This window comes from Suricata suricatta, chromosome 3 (assembly GCF_006229205.1).
Source record: "Suricata suricatta isolate VVHF042 chromosome 3, meerkat_22Aug2017_6uvM2_HiC, whole genome shotgun sequence".
Lineage (NCBI taxonomy): Eukaryota > Metazoa > Chordata > Mammalia > Carnivora > Herpestidae > Suricata > Suricata suricatta.
This window is the reverse complement of record NC_043702.1, coordinates 98,466,066-98,488,515: the sequence shown is the minus strand read 5'-3', so window position 1 is coordinate 98,488,515 and position 22,450 is coordinate 98,466,066. Positions and strand designations below refer to the sequence as shown.

The 22,450-nt window shown below is 46.0% G+C and overlaps 1 protein-coding gene across 1 annotated transcript in view; it reads right to left on the bottom strand.

Annotated features, from left to right (window-relative positions):
• Positions 1 to 22,450, bottom strand: part of CFAP221 (cilia and flagella associated protein 221) — a 100,714-nt gene that overhangs the window by 38,444 nt on the left and 39,820 nt on the right. The window contains exons 8-13 of the mRNA XM_029933328.1: positions 12,563 to 12,722; positions 8,637 to 8,757; positions 8,442 to 8,553; positions 8,145 to 8,253; positions 4,894 to 4,981; positions 776 to 847 (exon numbers count right to left, since the gene is read on the bottom strand). Of these exons, the coding sequence (XP_029789188.1) occupies positions 776 to 847; positions 4,894 to 4,981; positions 8,145 to 8,253; positions 8,442 to 8,553; positions 8,637 to 8,757; positions 12,563 to 12,722 (662 nt within the window). The remainder of the gene's footprint in view (positions 1 to 775; positions 848 to 4,893; positions 4,982 to 8,144; positions 8,254 to 8,441; positions 8,554 to 8,636; positions 8,758 to 12,562; positions 12,723 to 22,450) is intronic.

Below are 22,450 nucleotides of genomic sequence, written 5' to 3'. Positions count from 1 at the left end.
CCACCATGAGTCTGGCTGGGAGCGGGTGACAGTGGTTTAAAGTGACCATTATCATTACACTCACTGTATCATTACACTCACAAGGGGTGGTTACAGACGCACAGACCCAGCGCTTCGTTTTCATAACCAGGGGACAGTCGCTCTGGACATCATTTCAAGACATTTAAAATACACAGGAAAGGTTTTAGAAAACCGTGTGACCACGGGAGTGCAGAGATTTCATTTAAAAGAAATTTAATGTCTCAGTAAAGTTTCAGGCTCTTCAGAGCGAATTATCTCAGCATCTGTTTAACAGAGGCCGTGATTCCTCCCCCTCTCCTAGGTGGTGCCAGTGGGTGGGGACCTGCCCCTTCCCTGGAGGAACTGTCCCCCCAGGGTGGCTCCCCTTCCCCACCTCCTGCTTCCCCTGACCCCCAGGAGCCATGGGACTTGGATTGATGTCTCTGCATACACCTGCTTTCATGGAAAACGGGACAGTGCACACTGCAAAAACTTACTGGTTTTTACCTATTTGTGGCTTTTATTATTTAAGTGACTTCTAAATCTAGCTTGGTTTGTGTGTATGCTGTTTGCAATAATTAAAAAAATTTTTTTTTAATATTTATTTGTTTTTGAGAGAAAGGGAGAAAGAGCTTGAGCGGGGCAGGGGCAGAGAGAGGGGGAGATAATCCAAAGCAGGCTCCAGGCTCCAAGCTGTCAGCCCAGAGCCCAAAGCGAGGCTTGAACTCACAGACCTCGAGATAATGACCCGAGCTGAAGTCGCCACTTAACTGACTGAGCCACCCAGGCGCCTGCTTGCCATCATTGTTGAAGACTTAAACGGAAGGAAGGTATTCTGCTCCCCACACTACCAAGAGAAACCAGAGAATTGTGTTATTGTCACCAGGTGGTGAGGGGTCTAGCTCTGATTTGCACAGATCAGGGAGCTGTGTCTGGGACTGTGGGCCTTCGCTTCAAAATACGGATTTCCTGGGGGAGAGACCAGCCCTCCACCACGACTAAAAACAAAATAAAGGGGCGCCTGGGGGGCTCAGTCGGTTAAGCGGCTGACTTTAGCTCAGGTCTTGATATCACGTTTGTGGGTTCGAGCCCCACATCAGGCTCTGTGCTGACCATTTGCTCAAACCTGGAGCCTGCTTCTGATTCTGGGTCTCCCTCTCTCTCTGACTGTCCCCAAGTCACCCTCTGTGTCTCTCTCTCTCAAAAATAGACAAACGTTAAAAACAAAATAAAAAAACAAAAACAAAATAAAAGGAGCACCTTAAAGAAGTGAATGGCAAACAGATTGTTAGCCAGAAGAGCGAGGAGGGTGATATATATTTCTATCAAGTCTCTAGTTACAGCGCACATTTTGGAATTCACTATCATCGACCCTCTCCTGAGTAAAAGCCTAGCATCCTGCATGATGCCTGCTCCCTCTGCTCCCTCCACACCCCTTTGTGCCACATGCCATTCTGGTGTTCCTTGCCGCTGGGTCACCTGCTGGGACTGAGCTGCCAGAGCAGATCTCCCGGACACACGGAATAGGGTGTCTGCAACAGTCCACCCGCACTGGGGCTCAGGGTCCTGGCGAGTGACGTTAAGGGTGTGATGGCTACTCGGGCACCTTTGCAAACACTGGCTACTCCCTGTTGGCCTCTCTCCAGCCCTTGCTCAAGGCTGTCTCTGCAGCTGGACTTGCTTCCTGGATCGCTTGGAAAGTCAAGGCCATGTGCAGCCTTCAACAGCCCCCGCTCTGCAGGCAAGGCTGCCTATACCACAGTCCTTCCTCCTGCTCAAGGTCAATCTTCCCTCCAACCACGGTCTCTTCCCAAGCTTCTTCAGCCTTTTCTCCTGCAATGCTCCTTGCTCTTGGTGTCCAAACATGCTAGAGTTTGCCAATGTAGAAACCAATCTCCTCGACCTCTCTAATGGTCCAGGCCCTGACTCCTTGCCCCTGCTCATCTCAGCTTCTCAAGAAACCATCGACTCACTTGCGTACATTCCTCAAGCGACTGCAATTTGGCTTTTTACCTCTGCACGTGTCCCAGGACTGCTATCGCTAAGGCAAACTCGGGTCTCTGAATGGCCCTGCCAGCCTGGCTGTCCCCATCTGTTTTCTCAGCGTAGTCCGGTTCTCCTGACCCCCTGATTGCTTCCCTGCTGGCTTCTTCGTCTGCTGCTCATCCCTCAATTCAGGAGCTTCTCTAGATTTCCTGTCTTGAGTTACCAGCTTCTTCTGCCATTCACTCTCCCTGGGTCACCACGCTCCTCTGTGATCTACTGGTTACCTCTCTGCTGAGGCAAACTTGTTCCTGCAGCCACTGCCTGGATGCCCTCCTGTGCCCCCAACAACATGCCCCAAACTGAACTTTTCATCTTTCCCCTTCTTTGGTATTTGAGATCTCATTTAAAATTGCCAGCAAGCATCGAGGTGCCTGGGTGGCTCAGTCAGTTAAGCGTCCAACTTCAGCTCAGGTCATGATCTCACAGCTCGTGAGTTTGAGCCCCACGTAGGGCTCTGTGCTGACAGCTTGGAGCCTGCACCCTGATTCGGATTCTCCCTCTTTCTCTACACCTTGCCCACTCAGTCTGTCTCTCTCTCTTTCAAAAATGAATAAACATAGAAAAAAAATTTTAAACAATAAAATAAAATAAATAAAATAAAATTACCAGCAAGCATCCAGGCTGGACACCTAGGAATCATCCCATCTTCTCCTTTTCTTTACCCTTTAATTACTGCAATTGGCACATTTTTAAATCGTCCCTTAATATTTTGAGGCCCCATCTGGACTGTGCCCTTCTTGAGGGCGGGTAAAGTGGCTTATTCACCAGCACAGAATCTTACAGACCGTGAGTGTTCACTAAACACACTTGCCACATGAACACACAGCTGGGTTGGCCTGTCCACCAAATGCTGGCAGCTCCAGCCTTAATGGTCACATCGACCTGGCTGTGCCATGCCTGTATCACCTTCATCTTTAAAACAGGTAGGAAGGGCGCCTGGGTGGCTCAGTCGGTTAAATGTCTGGCTTCGGCTCAGGTCATGATCTCATGGTTTGTGGGTTCGAGCCCCGTGTTGGGCTCTGTGCTGACAGCTAGCTCAGAACTTGGAGCCTGCTTCAGATTCCGTGTCTCCCTCTCTCTCTGACCCTCCCCTGCTCACACTGTCTCTCTCTGTCTCTCAAAAATAAATAAAAAGCATTAAAAAATTTTTTTAAGTTAGGAAATATCATCCAAAATAAGTAAATACATAAATACAATGCACCTGGGTGACTCAGTCAGCTAAGTGATAGACTTTGGCTCAGGTCATGATCTCCCGGTTTGTGGCTTTGAGCCCCATGTTGGGTTCTGTGCTGGCAGCTCAGAGCCTGGAGCCTGTTTTGGATTCTGTGTCTCCCTCTCTCTTTGCCCCTCCCCCCTCGCACTGTCTCTCAAAAATAAACATTAAAAACATTTTTAAAAGAAAATATCATCCATTGTAAAGTGACAGAAAACTTGACATTTTTAAAAAAATCATATGTGGAGAAACTGATCTACCCATTAAACTAAATTTAAAAGCCAATCTAATAGGTGCCTTCCCTCAATGCTAAGATTTACTAATGCAGTGATTTTACATGCTTTTGTCTATCTCATTAAAAAAGAAAGAAAAGTATGATAAATGTAGTCAAATATCTGATTTGGATTCCATTGGGAAGAAAATGTAGGAGAAAAATGCATTCTATATGAGAAATATATCGGTATCTGACAAGATACCTTTCCCTAGTCCCTCCCCTCGATGCTACCCCCGTGTGTAGCACTGAGTGTGGGAAGCTCACGGTCCCAAGCTTAAACACATGTGCCATGGCTGAATTATGTCCCTCCAAAATTCCTGTGTTGAAATCTTAACCCCTACTCACATCAGAATGTGACTGTGTTTGGAGACGAATTGGAAGATACGATCAAGTTAAAATGCGGTTGTGGAGAGGGCCCTGCTCCAGTGTGACTGGTGTCCATTATAAGAGGAAATTTGGACGCAGAAAGAAACCATAAAGTCACAGGGACAAGACAATCACAGACAAGCCAAGAAGAGGGATTGACCCAACCTTGCCAACACCTTGATCTCGGGTTTCCAGACAGTGACAAAATACCTTCCTGTCGCTTACACCACCCAGTCTGCCGAATTTGGACACGCGGTGATCATGTGAGTCCTACCACCCAAGCCTGAGTCCCTGCGACAGCAGGAGCAAGCAGGGACCTATCTCCTCTGGGCTGTGTCTGTCTGGTGCTTCAGCCACTACGGGCCTGTCCCCAGTGTCCCCTGCACCTGTCCTCAGGGAGCAAGGTCTCTCATGCCACAGCAAGCCCAGGGGTGTGGCCCAACCCCACCTGTCTCCACCCTCTCCTCCCCGAATCCACAGGTGCTGCCTTGGCAACCCCGCCTGGCCCCCTCCCCTCAACCAGTTTCCTGCTTTCTGCTCAGCCCCCTTGAGCATCTCTGACTTGGACCTTTTGTCTGGCTCTGGTATGGCACCTGGTCACTGTCATTGTGTCCCTCTTACTTTCATGCTCTGCAGACCACAGGATGGACGCACCTACTGCCCAGAATTCCAACCTGAATTTGAAGTGTTTCCCTCTCTCTGAATTGAATGCTTCTGTCCTCTCTGTTGCTTTTCAAAATCATACTGTATCTTCCAGGAAGCTTTTCAATTAAATGAGTTTTCTCGTCTCTCTGGCTTCTAAATCCTCACAGTACTTAGTAGAGGTCTCTTGTGACCCTTATGGGCCAGCCGCGACATATGTTAACAACTAACTCATCATTAGCTCCCTCCTCCCAACTTTGAGTTCTCCTTCTCCCGATGAGGCATCTTGCGTAGAGCCAGAATTCAATCTATCTAGTGCAATCAGTAATATCAAATTAATAGTGATTCTGACCTTGTACTTGGTGTTTTCTCTTTGCCACTCTTCAGTAAGGTCTTTTCTAAATTTCAAAGACAAATGATCTTTGCCAAGGCGCACCTGCCTGGGGATAAAAAAAAAAAAAAAACAGCTTCCAGAACTGATCAGAACACCATGGTCGACTTGAGGATGGAAGGTTTTAGCTATACTCTACCACTGAAGAGGGGTGCTGAGATATGGGAGGAGGGTTATGGGGGAGAGAAACGTAGAGACCGCAGCAACATGACTGAGCCGAAGAATGTGTTCTACAAAGTGAAGCTTCTCTTCAAGCAGCACATGCTGACTATTTATACATTAAAAAAAGTCTGGGGGTGCCTGGGTGGCTCAGTCGGTTAAGCGTCCGATTTCAACTCAGGTCATGATCTCACAGCTTGTGGGTTCAAGCTCCGAGTTGGGCTCTGTTCTGACAACTCAGAGCCTGGAGCCTGCTTCAGATTCTGTGTCTCCCTCTCTCTCTGACCCTCCCCTGCCTATGTTATATCTCTGTTTCTCAATAATAAACAAATGTTAAAAAATTGTTTTTAATTAAAAAAAAAATCTGGGTGCTCAGCACCTCTAGTCATGAGGGAAATGCCAGTCAGAACCACAATGACCTGATACGCTATGTCACACCCACTAGGACGGCAATGATGACGACGACATGACAAAGCAGGCATTGTCAAGGGTGTGGACAAACTGGCGCCCCTGTACACTGGAATGTAAACTGGTGCAGCCACTATGGAAAAGAGCCCGGCAGTTCCACAAAAAGTTAAACAGAGTTACCACCAGACCAAGTGATTCCACTCCTAGGTAGACGCCCATGAGAACTGACAAGATGTGTTCACACAAAAACTTGGATGGGAATGTTTACAGCAGCCTATTCACAACAGCCAAAAAAGGAAGACCACCCAATGTCCATCAACTGATAAATAGATAAGCAAAACATCATGTGGCCATAAAATGGAATATTAGGCAGCCATAAAAAGTAACAAAGCCCTGATAGGTGCCAGGATGTAGATGAACCTCGAAACCATGTTAAGTGAAAGAAATCAGTTACAAAAGGCCATATAGGTATGTATGATTTATTTTTTCTTCATGTTTATTTATTTTTGATAGAGAGAGAGTGTGTGAGCTGGGGAGGAGCAGAGAGACAGAGGGAGACACAGAATCTGGACTCTGAACTGTCAGCACAGAGCCTGATGTGGGGCTTGAACTCACGAACCATGAGATCATGACCCAAGCTGAAGTTGGAAGCTTAAATGACTTTGCCACCCTGGCGCCCCTGTAGGATTCCATTTACATGAAATGTCCAGAACAGGCAAATATATAGTGGTCACCAAGGGCTAAGGGAGGGGAGAGGGGAATAGGGAGTGACTGCCTGATGGGTTTGGGGTTTCTTTATTGGCAAACACTCTGGAGTTGAGTAATGGTGATGGCTGAACTGTCCTGTGGACACATGAAATACTTCTGCATTGTATACTGTGAAATGGCTAAGATGGTGAACTTTGTGTTTTGTGAATTTTACCACAGTTTAGAAAACTCTGGTTTGGGGGCACCTGAGTGGCTCAGTTGGTTGAGCATCTGACTTTGGCTCAGGTCATGATCTCACGGTTCATGGATTCAAGCCCGGCGTCGGGATCTGTGCTGACAGCTCCGAGCCTGGAGCCTGCTTCGGATTCTGTCTGCCTCTCTCTCTGCCCTTCCCCCACTCCTGCTCTGTCTGTCTGTCTCTCTCTCCTTCTAGAAGATAAACAAACATTAAAATTTTTAAAGAAAACTTTGGTATGTACTGGTTGTGGAGGCTGGCACATGTTCAAAATAAACAGTAGCTATGATCTGAAGGAGAGTGAAGAGACCTAGAAGCTAAATACATATTGTCTGACCTTTGACTGGATGCTGGATTCTTCCTCTCCAGAAACAAACAAAAACGCCTAGTAGAAGGGACATTATTGAGACAATTGGGTAAATCTGCACATAGGCTGGTACTGATAATATTACGGTATCAATGTTAGATTTCTTGGAAGTGATTATGGGAATGGTGGAGAATGTCCTTGTTCTTGGGAACTAAGAGGGAAGCCTCGTGACATCTGCCCATTACTTTCCAAGGGATCAAAGAAAGGTGTGTGTGAAGTGTGCGCGCGCGTGTGTGTGTGTGTGTGTGTGTGTGTGTATGTGGAGACCGAGGGGATGTCTTTGCGACATCATGTCAGCAACTGGTGAACCCGTGTCACGTGTCTATGGGTGTTACTGGCAGGTTTAAAAAGCTTTCAACCAAAAAAGTCGAGAGCAAATAAGTGAGGACACGGCGTTCGAAGTTGAATTCAGGATGTGATTTCAGGTGTGTCGGGAAGAAGCATGGAAGGAAGGACATACCCCAGTGCTGATGGTGGTCATTACACGATAGCTAATTTTTCATCTTCTCTGCACTTAAAAATATATTTTCCAGGTTTTCAACAATGACAACGCGACCACTTTTTATAACAGGGGAACAGTATTTTAAGAAATGAGCTGCAGTTACTTGGCGTTCTTCCTGTTTAACAGAGACCAGCCCATAGATACAGACTGCTGCAGAAATAGAAGGTGCTTCTGTGAGAAACTAAGGGTGGCCCTCTGTGCGAGCAGGGTGGCTGGGGGAGGGGGCACCTGGGAGGGCCCTGGGGCTCAGCGCACTTTCCCTCTGTCCCAAAGGTGCGGAGGTGGGGCGTGGATGAGGTGGCCTCTCAAAGACTCTTTCTAAGAGTCTCTTCTTTAGCTCTATTCAAGAGATCCTATCGTTCACGTTAGTGGAGTCTGTGCACCTGGATGCATCTGATATGACCCGGTAACAAATCGTGGGGAGGGCTCTGTTTTGAATGTGGAAGCACAAGACACAAGTCTCAAAATGGCTGAGTTTTAGAACCTCCCCCGGGAGTCTTCCCCTAACCTGGCTGCACTGCTGGGCTCCCGGGGAGGTCCCTGGGGTCCCCTGCCCAGGGCACAGGGGGCTAATGCTGGGGCGAGAGTTGGGGCACCTGGGGACAGAGCAGGGGCCAAAGGGAGCAGTTTTCTGGCCACACTGAGGAAAGAACATGTCTGGTCACCAAAACTGAGTCCTAATGGAAACATTTTAGGTCCAGTGGAGGAGAGGGAACAACCAAACATTTCAAAGGGCACAAAAAGCTATTACATTTCATCATGTCTCCTGTATAAAAAGCGATTACTAAAAACACTGTATTTCCACTTGATGTAAATAGTTGCTCAATATTTACCACTTAAGGTGATTTTCCATCTCTTCATAAGTGTCCTGTCTGACTTTCTGTTCAAACAGTGCTTCCTTCATCTGTCTTGTTTTTGAAATCTCATTGCCTTGGTCCAAAACTGAGGGCAGGAGCAAACAATGATTATCCCACCAACCACACCAGCATTCTCTGCTAAGACAGAAACACGTTTCTAATGGCAAAACGTCACAGCGGTCTCCGTTTCATTGTTGTTGTCCACTAACAAATGTGACAAGGGGTAATGCCTTCCGTTCCACCAGGCTGATTCATAACGAATCAACTAGTTACCTTCTCTTAATTCTTTAATCTTCAATTTCCCTGGTTCTTGGTTTAAAACGGTTGCCACAGCAAATGGATTTGATAAATCCACTGGAAATCTCAAGTTCTGATATTCAATTTCCTGAGACCAGATCAGGAGGGAAAAGTCAGTATTTTGCTTCTCTACCATTCCTTGCATCATGTTGGGTGTCACACACACTTTACCTTAAGCTTTGGGGGCTTGATTTTTGTTGACACGTGGTGAAAATTTATGAGTGTCATTGCCTTTTCTGGAGGAACATTTCCTTTCTTGGAAAGAGCGTTTAATTTTTCAAATTCTTCTAATCTATGGGTTAAAAGAGATATTAAATTAGTATATAATCCAACAGCTCAAGGTTTGTATTGTTTTTAAGGATTTTTAAAATGTTTGTTTATTTTTGAGAGAGAGACACACACATACAGTGTGAGCAGGGGAGGGTCAGAGACAGAGGGAGACACAGAATCGGAAGCAGGCTCCAGGCTCTGAGCTGTCAGCACAGAGCCTGACGCGGAGCTTGAACCCATGAACCATGAGATCATGACCTGAGCTGAAGTCGGAAGCCTAACCGACTGAGCCCCCCAGGCACCTCTTTAAGGATTTTTACGTAATCACTATACCCAATATGGGGGCTCAAATTTACAACCCTGAGATCAGCAATCACTTGCTCTACTGACTGAGCTGGCCAGGTGCCTCACATACTTCCTATTTTTATGTTCCTCTGGTAATAGCATGACTTTTGGTCACTTAATGACTATACCTACACTGCAAATAAATTTATGTGCTAAAACAGTGGTCGAGTAGGGGGCCTGGCTGGCTCAGTTGGTAGAGCACATAACTCTTGATCTCAGGGTCATGAGTTCAAGCCCCACATTGGGCATGGAGCCTAAGAAAGAGAGAGAGAGAGAGAGAGAGAGAGGTAAGGAGAAAGCTTTATATAAAAAATAAGTAAAACAGTGGTCTACTAAAATAAACTCAATGTCAGTATACCAGAGTATAATCATCTAAGTCAAAATAGTCTACCAATGGCTGCTTTCCTTCACCTTCTCAAAGAACATAACAAGTGGACAACATGACATGCTGAAAAATGCTCTCACGGTCTAATGTGATTCATTTCCAGGCTGTTGTTTTTCAATAGCTAAATCTACTACATAAAAAAAAAATCTTATACTGATTTATCTTCCTAGTAAAAGAATGATTATGGCCACTGTTTACAGTAAATTTTTTTTAGACAGATAGAGTGCACATGCACACATGTGTATACATGAGGGGGAGGGCCAGAGAGAAAGAGAGAGAGAGAGAGAGAGAGAGAGAGAATCTCAAGCAGGCTCCATGCTCAGCTTGGAGTCCAATGCAGGGCTTAATCCCATGACCCTGAGATCATGACCTGAGCCAAAATCAAGAGTTAGATTGTCAATCAACAGAGTCGCCTAGGCGCTCCCAGGAAGATCTTTTAAAAAGCAACTCAGAGGAATATTTGAGATCTTTTATGCAACTGAAAACTGTGTTTGGACATATGTAGGTATAGACAGTGCTGCTACCATGCCTCCAGAAGCTACCGGAGTTCTTTATTATGAGATGTAGTTGAATTGCATCATCTTCAAGGCTGCAAAGCATTTCTTTAAGCGACAATATGTGAACACCTGTTTTGCAGAATTACTTATGTCTGTGATATTACAGAAAAAGGAACACACTGATGTTCATTCATTCCGACCGTCACAGAACATTTGCTGGACCCCTACCCCCACTGGACAACATATGGGACACCCCAGCGACTTCAAACTCAAGGTTGCCCGCGTAAGAGTATCCTGAAAGGTCAATGGCCTGAGAGAACGTGTCCCGCGGCAAGACACATGCTGACTGACAGGCTGTGACGTTCAGGGCAGAGGCAACAGGTCAGGGAGCAAGCCGTGGCCCCGTGTCCACATCTCATCAGCACGTTGGTGTCGCCTCTGCTATAAATATGGGGAACAACACAAACGCTTTGAAGGCATTAAAAACCAGTCTCTGCAAGCAAGCTAATTGCTGACAATGGAAATGAAGGGGTTGAAGAAAATGGTAAAGTTTCACAAGGAGTTACTCGTGGAACTTGAGTAAGTCCACCACAGGTCGTATTCTGGAATGACAGAACAACAGCAGTCATCTATGAGTCGTGCAGAGAACACTGTGGCCGGGATAATCCTCGTCCTGCATGGTGGGATTTATACGCCCTAGTACTATCTGCAGTCTGGGGGGACATGCAGGTCTTGAAGACATAGTCCTTGAAAATGTCGAGTGTACGAAATAAGATATTAAACTCCAGCTGCGAGACTGAAACATAATAGTCTGGAAATAGGGTATGTCTCATTTGCACGTTGTTTCTACCACATAACGCTCTCGTGTATTTAAGAACGTGTCTTGGGAAGCAAAAATCCACTCGTGATGTCTTTAAGAAAGTCATTTGTCCATCACAGCATATGACATGAGATGGCAAATAGCATTGTGCGTGGCCAGTTACCTAATACGAGAAAAATTACTACTGTCTTTTGTCAATGCTACTTGTTGATTGCCAGGATGATTTTATTTCTACCGTAGTTACTTGCAGGATTTGGGTTCGGCAGGCCCCACCAACATCCTATAGCTAATTTAGGCTGCTTGGAATTTTTAGGAAGAAAATGACACAAATGTATAATCATGGAGTTCATTCATACTTTGACATAGGGATGTTACTCTACTTTTAATTCACCTAATGATGTTAACATGTGATGTGTATCTATGTATAATAGGAGAGAAGGAAACTCCAGCTATTTCTTTATCATTTTCAAAATACATGTAAGGATTTTCTAATATTAGTATTTATGCAGGGACAGGTTTTCCTTTAGCTTTAATAAAAACCTGCATATTAGGAAAAACTTGTAATTTTAACCAGACACATTGGGATATATAAGTACAAGCTTACAGTCAAATGGAAACAGAAGTTCTGAAAAAAATTTGTTACAGAGTAAAACTTAGACTCATTTCACACCTTTACTCTGACTTAAAGGCTGACGATTCTTTCAAAAATAAAAAACCAAAACCAAAACACAACACCTTCCATGTGACATATTTTCATTTTTGCCTTATGTTGAAGTCACTTGTTATACACGATGTATTCTGGCTCCTGTGTTGTGTCTTCAGAGCATGGACTGTGTCCCATAAGGCTTTGCAATGGACGCTGCACACAGCAGGCGCTCAATTAATTATTATGTCATACTGGGTCATATTGGGGCTCAGTCAGTTAAGCGTCTGACTTCAACTCAGGTCATGATCTTGCAGTTCGTGAGTTTGAGCCCCACACTGGGCTCTGTGCTGTCAGCTCGGAGCCTGGAGCCTGCTTCAGATTTTGTGTTTTCCTCTCTCTCTGCCCCTCTCCAGCTTGTGCTCTCTCTCTCTCTCTCTCTCAAAAATAAACATTAAAAATATAAACATAAATAATGTCATATTGAAGATTTGAAATTGGTTATGCTGTTCCTGTCTTATGATTTACATTTAAAATCGAGTGCAGGGTCTCCTGGATGGCTCAGTCGATGAAGCATCTGACTTTGACTCAGGTCACGATCTCGCAGTTTGGCTGGTGAGAATTCTACCACTGAACCACCAATGCCCCACTACGATCTCGCAGTTTGGGAGTTCGAGCCCCACATCGGGCTCTGCACTGATAGCTCAGAGCCTCCTTGGGATTCTCTCTCAATCCCTCTCTCTCTGCCTCCCCCCACCTCTTTCTCAAAATAAATAGACTTTTAAGCTTATATACATATGGTCACGTATATGCAATGTGTAATATACATACGTGAAATACATGCATAAGGTCAAAACTCAACCAGCCCAGCAGCTGTAATCAGCAAAAGTATCCCTCAAACCACCTTTTCCTGGTCATCTCTTCTTCTCCCAGCAAGAACTATCGCTACAAGCCTAGAGCTATCCCATGCATTATTGTTTATTTTAAAGAGTATTTTATGAATGTTCATCATCTGCGTATGGTTTCAATGGTATTCTGTTACAAGAAAGACAGACAGAATGGAAAGAAATGGCGACTTGGGAATTTTTTTAAACAAACTTTTAGAAAGAAACAAAAGACATCCCAAAGCAGCCGTACGGTAAAGCCATGTTGGGATAGCATGTTCCGGTGAAGACGCATTCATACGGCTGGGAGTTGAACTGTGAGATCCACAGCTGCATTTTTATCTGTGCAGTCCCGTACTGAAATGGTGTGAACTTGACGGTCACGTTCATCTTCCCGTTAGCCGGGATCAGTCCTGAGGGGAAAGAAATGAGATGACACGGTTCCTTCTCATCCTGCAAAGCCCAGTCAAGGAGGCTGATACACACACAAATATGCGCTTCTCACAGGAAGTACAAATATCTCTAGTAGCTTTATATGGTCTTTTCATTAAATCCGTGTGAATGGACTTCTACATGTTTACATTGACCTTATTTACCAATTGCTAGGTTAACTTCATAATAATGGACTGTCAGCTATATAAATATATACATATCCATCAGCATTAGTGAGTCAGATGTGAACTCCCAGAACTGTAATCTAGAAGCTGATTACCAGTTGTGGATGTCAATGCTATTAGCAACAAAGGACAGGCAGGAATACACATAAAAGTTTCTGTCCAAGTAATTCGGTCTCCTGTGTTTTGGTGTAATTAGATTCTCTCCTCCCAAGTCTTTGGGATGGACCGTATACTGCTCTCTCTGAAGTCAAATATCCCACCTATCTTATTTTTCTTCTGGATCTCTGGCGCCAAAAGGGCTTAGAATACAGTAAGTGCTTGGGGCACGTGAGGGCTCAGTTGGCTGGGTGCCTAACTTCGGCTCAGGTCATGATCTCACGGTCCGTGGGTTCAAGCCCCGTATTGGGCTCTGTGCTGACAGCTCCGAGCCTGAAGCCTGCTTCAGATTCTGTGTCTCCCTCACTCTCTGCCCCTCCCCTGCTCATGCTCTATCTCTCTCTCTGTCTCTCAAAAACTGAATAAACATTAAAAAATTAAAAAAAAAGAATATAGTAAGTGCTCAATAACAGGGAAAGAAAAAGAAAAGGGAGAAAGGAAAGGAGGGAGAGAGGGAGAAAGGATCAATGTAGTAGATACAAGAAGGGCTAATGTTCTCTCTGATTCCCACTGAAGGCTCTTCAGTTTGCCTTCTGGATGATTCCTTATGCCCCCATGTATCTGGTCTTTGCACTATCCCTGTAGAGGCCTTACCCATTCCCTCAGAATTGCTTGGCGTACCCTCCTTCTAATCTATGCCCTCCTCTGAATCTTGTCCCGCTGTCTTCCTTGTTCTCTGTGCACAACCACAGGGACCTTTTATTTGTCTATCCAAGCCTTCACTAAGTACTTACTGTGTGCCAGGCAATGTTTTAGGCACCTGGGAAATAACAATAAACAAAGCAAAGTCCCAGATCTCACAGAGTTTACGTTCTAGCTGGGGACAGAAAGCAAACAAACAGGTGAATATAAAATATGAAGTCATGTTATGAATACCAGCAAGAAAAATAAAGCAGGATATGGGGGAGGCAAGTGAAATGAAATGCTCTATTTGAGATAGAATGAGCAGACGGCTTCTCTAGTGTGGACATGTTGCAGCTGAGGCCTGAAGGAAGGGAGGGGCCTTCACACCAACCACAGCACACTGGGCTCCTGCTGCCTCAGGGCCTTGACACTTGCTATTCCCTTTCTCAAGATTTTCTTTTCTTTTAGTTTTTGTTTGTTTGTTTGTTTTGTTTCTTGTTTTTTTAGAGAGAGCACTAGCAGGGGAAGGGGGAAGAGGGAGAATCTTAAGCAGGCTTCACGCTCAGCATGGAGCCTGATGTGGGGCTTGATCCCACAACCCTGGGATCATAACCAAGTCAAAATCAAGAGTGGGATGCTCAACCGACTGAGCCACCCAGGCGCCCTTTCTTTTAGTTTTTTAAGCCTACTCTCTGAAATGACCGTTTTGCCATCTGCCTGTTAGACTCAAGTTTTACAAAAGTAGGTACCTCCTCATTACTGTGTTCCCAGCTCACTAAATTCTAGTTGAATGAGTGAATGAACCAAGTTTCATTCATTCACTCACCCTATGTATCACATGAAAGTCCTAACTCTGCATCCCTAGGAGCCTTCACTCCCTTAAACTTCTGTCTGCCCAGGAGCACCTAAACTGTTACCTTCTCAGGTTTACAGCTCTCCCCCCAGACAGCAAGCCCCCAGGGCTGATGCCAGGCCCCAAAGCTCATTCACCATCCCGGACCCCTAGCTCAGGGCTTCAGAAATAGGTATGGGTCACCCTCCTGAGAGCATAAGTCCAAACCTTTAAGTGACATCCACTCGTGACCCAAGAACCCATTGCAGGGCAGCGTGAGTCAGCAGAAGAGATCAGTTCTGGTGGCCAACCTAGGGTCAGCTGAGCACAAACTCCAAGATGTGCTGCAGGTCCATACCTTGACCATCCGCTTGGTCAGAGAACACATCATCTGACCTGCAGTCCACTGGGGGCTTTAGACTAAGAACATTCTACTGCTTCTCCTCTGGCTCATTAACTTAAAAAAATAAGAACAAGCTTTGGAACAAGGATTAATGTTTGTCTTGACCTGGCTGATTTATTTTTAAGTGCTCCCAGCCCACACCTAATACATAAAGCACACTGGAGGTGTAACCTGGGCAACCAGAGTGTACACTGCTTTGTCCATTAACAGGGACACCAGTTAGCACAGCTGTTACCGGAACTGGGCTGCGGCTGATTGTCATATGTTAACAGCTCTTCAGGTGTGCCCAGCAGTCCTGGCTTACTGCTTGGCAAAAACTAATGGTGGGAGAAAGGAGAGCAAGTTTCATTTTTTAAAAGTAAGAAGCACCCCTGCCCCCACAATTACTACTTCATTTTCAAAAGCAGAAACCAAGATTTTATGCGTTCCATTCCATCTGGGGCCAATTTCAGATCACTGCCCTTAATATCAAAGGGATAATGTTAAATCACCAGGCAGTGTGGGTGGGAAGCAGAGGGAGAGAGGAGAGAAAAACTGAGAAATAAACTAAAGGCTAAGAGAAGCCTAGTCTATCAGTAAAATGCGTATAATGAAGAAAAAGTAGCAACACTGAAAAATACTATAATGATTCACAAAGTGACCAGGAAATACCACTGGATCTTTGGCTTGGGTTTTTTAAAATTTATTTTTGAGGGGGGAGGAGTGGAGAGACAGAAGATCCTAAGCAGGCTCCATGCTGACAGCAGCAAGCTTGAAGTGAGACTTGAACTCACAAAACTATGACCTATCCCGAAGTCAGATGCTCAACTGGCTGAGCCACCCAGGCGCCCCGACCTTGATTATTTATGTAAAGTATGCATAAACATGGCCAGTCACCCACAGGAGATGGGAAAATAAAATACACCCTTTGTTAGGGTGGTTAGGCCCAGGGTGGGGATCATTTTCTAAACATTTCTTCTTTCACGTCCATACAGTGTCATTATACAATATTGTTATACTCCTTAAATAACTTTTTATTTGCAATTCTCAGAAAGCACAGATCATCCTCCCTAAATTATCACAAAGCCACTGAAGCCTGCATGCTTGAAGCGTTAGTAAGTATTGGTCTTAATCTTCCAGGATTTAGGCTCTTATGAGCTGTGGGATTTTGGGTAAATTTCTTGATCTGTCTAAGCTTTGGGTGGGGATCTAATAGTTCACAGTTTAAAAACTGTCCATAACAAGTGGCCAACAAACTCAGTGTTTTGGATTTACTGGATTACAGGAAGGAGCCATTCAGGACTCACCACCATGGGCCACATGCCACCCACTGGGACACGCACACGCCACTGCCCACAGCACATGGGGTGCGGACAACACGGACCCTGACCCACTGGGCCCTGTACAAGCTCTGTGACTTGGCTTGTTACTTTACTAGAGGCTCCATTTTCTCAGCTGTGAAGCGGGACAAGGTTTAAAGGAGAAAACAGTGCACAAAGTCTGGGATCATGCTTACTTTGTAAGGGAGGGTGTGTCCTATAAATGTGTCCTTCTCAACATTTGTGCCAAACATAATGAGGAATAACTTATTCTGTATTATATGATCATTAAAATGTCAGGAAGAGGGAGCTCCCGGCTGGCTCAGCAGTGGAGCACGCGACTCTTGATCTCTGGGCTGTGAGTTCGAGCCTCTCATTGGGTGTGGAGACTGTTTTGTTGTTGTTGTTGTTAAAGTTAAAAAAAACTTAAATGTCAAGAACAGGAAGTATTTCTTGGAAAAACTTATATAGTCGACTGTGGAACAACATGAGGGTTAAGGGCACTCACCCCCTGTGAAGTTGAACACCTACATACAACTTTGGTTTTTTAAGTTTATTTATTTATTTTGAGAGAGACAGAGACAGAGCAAGTGGGGGAGGGGCAGAGAAAGGGAGACAAAGAGTCCCATGCAGACTCTGCAGTTAGTATGGAGCCCAATGGGGGGTTCAAATCCATGACACTGTGAGATCATGACCTGAGCCAAAGTCAAGAGTCAGGTGCTTAACCGACAGAGCCACCCAGGCACCCCTCCTACAGATAATTTTTAACACCCCCAAAAGTTAATGACTAATAGCCTATTGTTGACCTGAAGCCTTACCAATAACATAAACAACTGAAACATATTTTATAAATTCTGTATATTTTACACTGTATTCTGTATTCTTATCATAAAGCAAGTTAGAGAAAAGAAAATGTTATGGAGAAAAATCTTAAGGAAGAGGAAATATATTTACATTGTGCTGTACTTAATGAAAAAAATCTGTGTCGAAGTGGACCTGCACAGTTCAAACCGGTGTTGTTCAAGGGACAACTGTGCCTGGCCTGTTTGAGTTCTAAAGAAGGAAGAGGCAACGGCCTCACGATGCCAGGCCGCCGGGTGAGCTTCCCAAAGCACCTGGTCTTTCTTCTTACTGCACGAAGGTGCCAAATGCAGTGATCCTTGTCTACACAAGACAAGAGTTGGGCTGCCCCTGGGAAGGTCTGCTTTAAAGTTTCTTAATGTTTATTTATGTTTGAGAGGGACGGAGTGCAAGTGAGAGAGAGGCAGAAAGAGAGAGACACACACAGAATCCGAAGCAGGCTCCAGGCTTCGAGCTGTCAGCACAGAGCCCTATATGGGGCTCGAACCCATAAGCCGTAAGGTCCTGACCTGAGCCGAAGTCAGATGGCTTAACCGACTGTGGGCCAGATGCTAACAGCCAATTACCCTGGCACTTACTTTAATCTTTCATTCTCTTCTCCCTCCAGCAAGCCTGTGTGACTGAAACTAGAAATCATCAGTAAAGTGAGAGTTTGGGAGATCCTCCCTTCCCTCCCTGCCCACCAAATACCCTAAAATGCGGGCCATGGGAGCAGGATCAGAAGAGCCCCGGGGACCCCACCTGTGCTGGTGGGAAGCTGAGGAGCAGTCTGAGTAGTAGGATGCCGGGGAGAGGCAAGCCAGGCCGACCAGCCAGTAACCTGCTGGCAGGGAGCATGAGGGTGGCACACACACATTACACGCTCACCGTTGGGGGCGCTGTCCAGCACTGGGGAGGCCAGAGAGACCGCATGGAGATGCTTATTGCTTAACTCAGGAGCTGCACAGAGCGTCACACACATGTAGTCCCTCTCCATTGCTCCTGGGGACACTGGGAGCCACCCCCGACCACGCCCCCAGCCTCACTGACCCTTCAGCAGAGCCTGACTTGCCACCATCCACCCTTCACCCAACCTTTTCACAGCTAGCAGCCATCCAGGCCAAAGGGGCTTCCTTCTCCCCACCCCCCCTTTTTTAAAAATGTGGACTGCTTCATGAATTTCATGTGATCCTTGCACAGGGACCACTGGTCTTCTCTGGGTCGCTCCCAGAAGCGAGCACCGGGCTTCCTTCCTAAGCGGGACAACCTGCTCCCTGCTTGTGCCGCTCCAAACACTCCCCCTCAGGAGCGTAATGAGGCCATGCCACCACCTCCTGCTTCATGCCCTCCACCGGACGCCCTCCCGGCTCACAACCAAACCCTAACTCCTTCTCTCCTCAGGTCCCCGAGGCCTCTCCCACTTGGTCTCCCCAGACGAGAGCAGTCACCTGGTCACATCTCCTTAGTCCGTTTTTCTTCACAACCATGTCCACCTGCTGGACAATGTCCTCCTTGTGTGTCTGTGTCTCTCCCCCAAACTGGGACATCAGAGAGGAGAGCAGGACCGTCTTGCTCCCTGGGGCAGCCCAGGGCCTATCACAGTACCTGATATGCAGCAGGTACTGAGTGCTTAGTTCTGGAACAAATGCAAACGTGGGGCCACAGGGCAGGAAGCAAACCCAGCAGCAGGACAGAACCAGCAGCATTTCCGGTAAAAGATGGTGAAGTGAAGCTATTTTAACTTGAATGAATACCCTGCTGTGAAACTCACCACCACACCAAGAAGCAAATGCGTAAAATGGAAGAGAGGGAAAGTCTCCCATTAAACAACCCCAAAGCCTGAAAGAGCAGCACGCTTACCAAATAGCAAACCCTCCGATTTCAAGTAACTTGTTCTGCGAGTGTTCCACAAGATGAGCAAACCTTTCCAATAAATTTTCAACTCGATAAACAAGCGACATCTTGCAATACGAGTCGAGTCGTACGTGATGCCAAATGTCACATGATCACAACGGAGCCAACGGTTCTAGAAATTTGCTTTGACATAGGAGTGCTTTGGATTATAAGCATGTTTCCGGAATGAATTACGCTTGCAATCCAAGGTGTTACTATTGTAAAGTAAGGCATGGGAGTGTGCTGGGAGCTGGGAGGGCAATGGATTTCCCCAAGGATAAGGGGAATGGCCCTGAAAAAATAAAGTCAACTAGTCTTTGATTAAAGAGATGGAATGTGGAACATGGCTGGGCCCTGGAGAAGCAGGGGTCAGGACAGAAGAGACATGACCTCAGCATCCTAGAATAGCGGGGGAGGCAGCTGAAGTAACTACATTGCTCTGACATTTCTATGGCTGTAGGCCTGGGACTGGGAGGCCGGAGGTGACATGATGGGGACAGAGCGGAGGAAGTGACCGCGGAATGGCAGCACACAGCACAGAGGACTCACCCTGCCCTCGCGAGCCGGAGGCAGGGATGGGAGATGTTCTCCCAGGATGCCCGAGCCCATGGACTGTGGGCCAGACTCTGCTTCCAATCCCGGCTCTGCCCTTGGGCAATTTACCTAAACACTCCGTGCCTCAGATTCCTCATCTGCAAAGTGGACATAATCATGGCATTTAGTCATAGGCAGCATTGGGAGTATTAAATGAGCAGTGTTGAGAGGCCGGGTGGCTCAGTCAGTTAAGTCTCTGACTCATGATTTCAGCTCAGATCGTGAGCTCGTGGTCATGAGATCGAGCCCCACGTCTAGAGCTCTATGCTGACAGTGTGGAGCCTGCTTGGGATTCTCTCTCTCTCTCTCTTTCTCTCTCTCTCTCTCTCTCTCTCTCTTTGTCCCTCCCTCCATTTGTATATGCATTTGTACTCTCTCTCTCTCAAAATAAATAAACATTAAAAAAAACAGCAGCACTGACGTCTGGAATGCGGCAAGCACCATATACGAACACATCAGCCGCTATTATAATTATCATTCCTTTCCCACGTTATTCTTCCGCTGACAGCGGGCCCTACTCAACGCCGAGTGAAATGCTGAATAGAAGCAACATGGGTGTTATGTACCAAAACTGGAAATTCAAAAACTAACCTACTTTGGAGCAGGATGGGGACACAAGCAAAAGCAGGTGAAGAGCACACGCGCACGCACTTGGAAACCCAGGGAGAGCCGTGGCAGGGAGGAAAGAGGAATCGCACAGAATCAAATTACGTTCAAGAAGAAAACAGAGGGGCGCCTGGGTGGCTCAGTCGGTTAAGCCTCCGACTTCGGCTCAGGTCATGATCTCACATTTGTGGGTTCGAGCCCCGTGTCAGGCTCTGCACTGACAGCTTAGAGCCTGGAGCCTGCTTCTGGTTCTGTGTCTCCTTCTCTCTCTGCCCCTCCCCCTCTCATGCTCTGTCTGTCTCTGTATCAAAAATAAATAAAACATTAAAAAACATTTTAAGAAGAAAACAGATACCAAGGGCAAAGGGAGCCAATACATACACCTAATTTATATTCCTGAGGGAAAGAAGAAAGCAAATAGAAGACTATCATATCTAGTTTGAATAGTTGAAAAATGTCCTAAAATAGGGGTGCCTGGGTGGCTCAGTTGGTTAAGTGTCCAGCTTCAGCTCAGGAGGTCACCATCTCATGGTTTGTGGGTTCAAGTCCCGCGTCAGGCTCTGTGCTAACAGCTGGAACCTGGTCTGGTTTCTATGTCTCCCTCCTTCTCTCTCCCTCCCTTGTTCGCACTGTCTCTCTCTCTCTCTCAAAGATGAATAAAAAATTTTTTTTAATTTAAGAAAAAGAAAAGAAAGAAAAGTTTCCTAAAATAATGAAAGTTCCTTTCCTCCAGATCAAGAAGACATACCGGGGCTCCTGGGTGGCTCAGTCAGTTAAGCGTCTGACTTCAGCTCAGGTCATGATCTCACAGTTTGTGGGTTCGAGCCCCACGTCAGGCTCTGTGCTGAACTCTTGCTCAGAGCCTGGACCCTGCTTCCAATTCTGCATCTCCTTCTCTGCCTGCCCCTTCCCTGCTCATGCTCTATCTTATGCTGTCACTCAAAAATAAATAATTGTAAAAAAATTATAAAAAAAAGGACATACCATGTTCAAGAAAAACAAATATACAGAGCAACACCAAAACATACATATCTTGGCAAATTACTTCACCTCAAGATTGAAGCAAAAACAAAAAGAATTCTAAGGGCGTCCAGAATTCACCTGGGGTGGGTAAAGCTTCCGACCAGTCTCTGAATTCCCATCAAATTCTTCTTCTTCTTTTTTTAATGTTTTATTTATTTTTAATACAGAGAGAGACAGAGCATGAGAAGGGGAGGGGCAGAGAGAGAAGGAGACACAGAACTGGAAGCAGGCTCCAGGCTCTGAGCTAGCTGTCAGCACAGAGCCCAACGCGGGGCTTGAACCCACCAACGTGAGATCTGAGACCTAAGCCGAAGTCAGAGGCTTAACCGACTGAGCCACCCAGGCGCCCCACCATCAAATTCAAGGCAAAGGGCAATCAAGCCATGTCTACACAGCTCTGAAGGGAACAAAGCTGCACACCAAGACTTTTCGAGCCAGTCAAGCTGTCGTTCAAGATGACAGGCTGCAGGGATGTTGTCAAACACACAGCCACCCTCGATATGTAGCCTCAGGAAACTTTGGTTAACAAGCCGCTGGATTACACAATCCAGACAAGCCAGGAGAAAGAACAGTTTGAAGAATTTAGAGGGGCGGGGCATGAAGCAAAGAATGGAGGGGACACCCTGTTTCCATTTAAATAGAAACTAAGTAACTGTGGCATTTATGGTCACAAGGCAGAATGCAAAGACTGTAAACCCAGATAAGGTAAGAAGATAATACCACAGAACAGGAAGCCATACGGAGCAGGGGGTGTGAGTAGGGGGACAGTATATGGAAGCCACTTCCCCTTCCTGCACCACCAAGATTCTAGCTGAAGCTGAAGCATGCGGCTGAGGGAGGCAGTGGCTCAATCTCTCTCTTTTTTTAAATTTAAAAAAAATGTTCATTTATTATTCTGAGAGACAGAGCACAAGGTATGAAGAGGCAGACAGAGAGGGAGACACATAATCCGAAGCAGGCTCCAGGCTCTGAGCTGTCAGCACAGAGCCCAATGCTGGGCTCAAACTTACAGACTGTGAGATCATGACCTGAGTTGAAGTCAGACACTTAACCAACTGAGTCACCTAGGCGCCCCTTTATAATCTCTTTTCTTAATTTTAGTAAATTTTAGGAATATCACTTTTTGAAAGTTTTTTATGTATTTATTTTGAGAGAGAGAGGGAGACAGTGCACAAGCACGTGAGTAGGGGAGGGAAAGAGCGCGGGAGACCAAGAATCTCAAGCAGGCTGCACACTGTCACTCAGAGCCCGATGC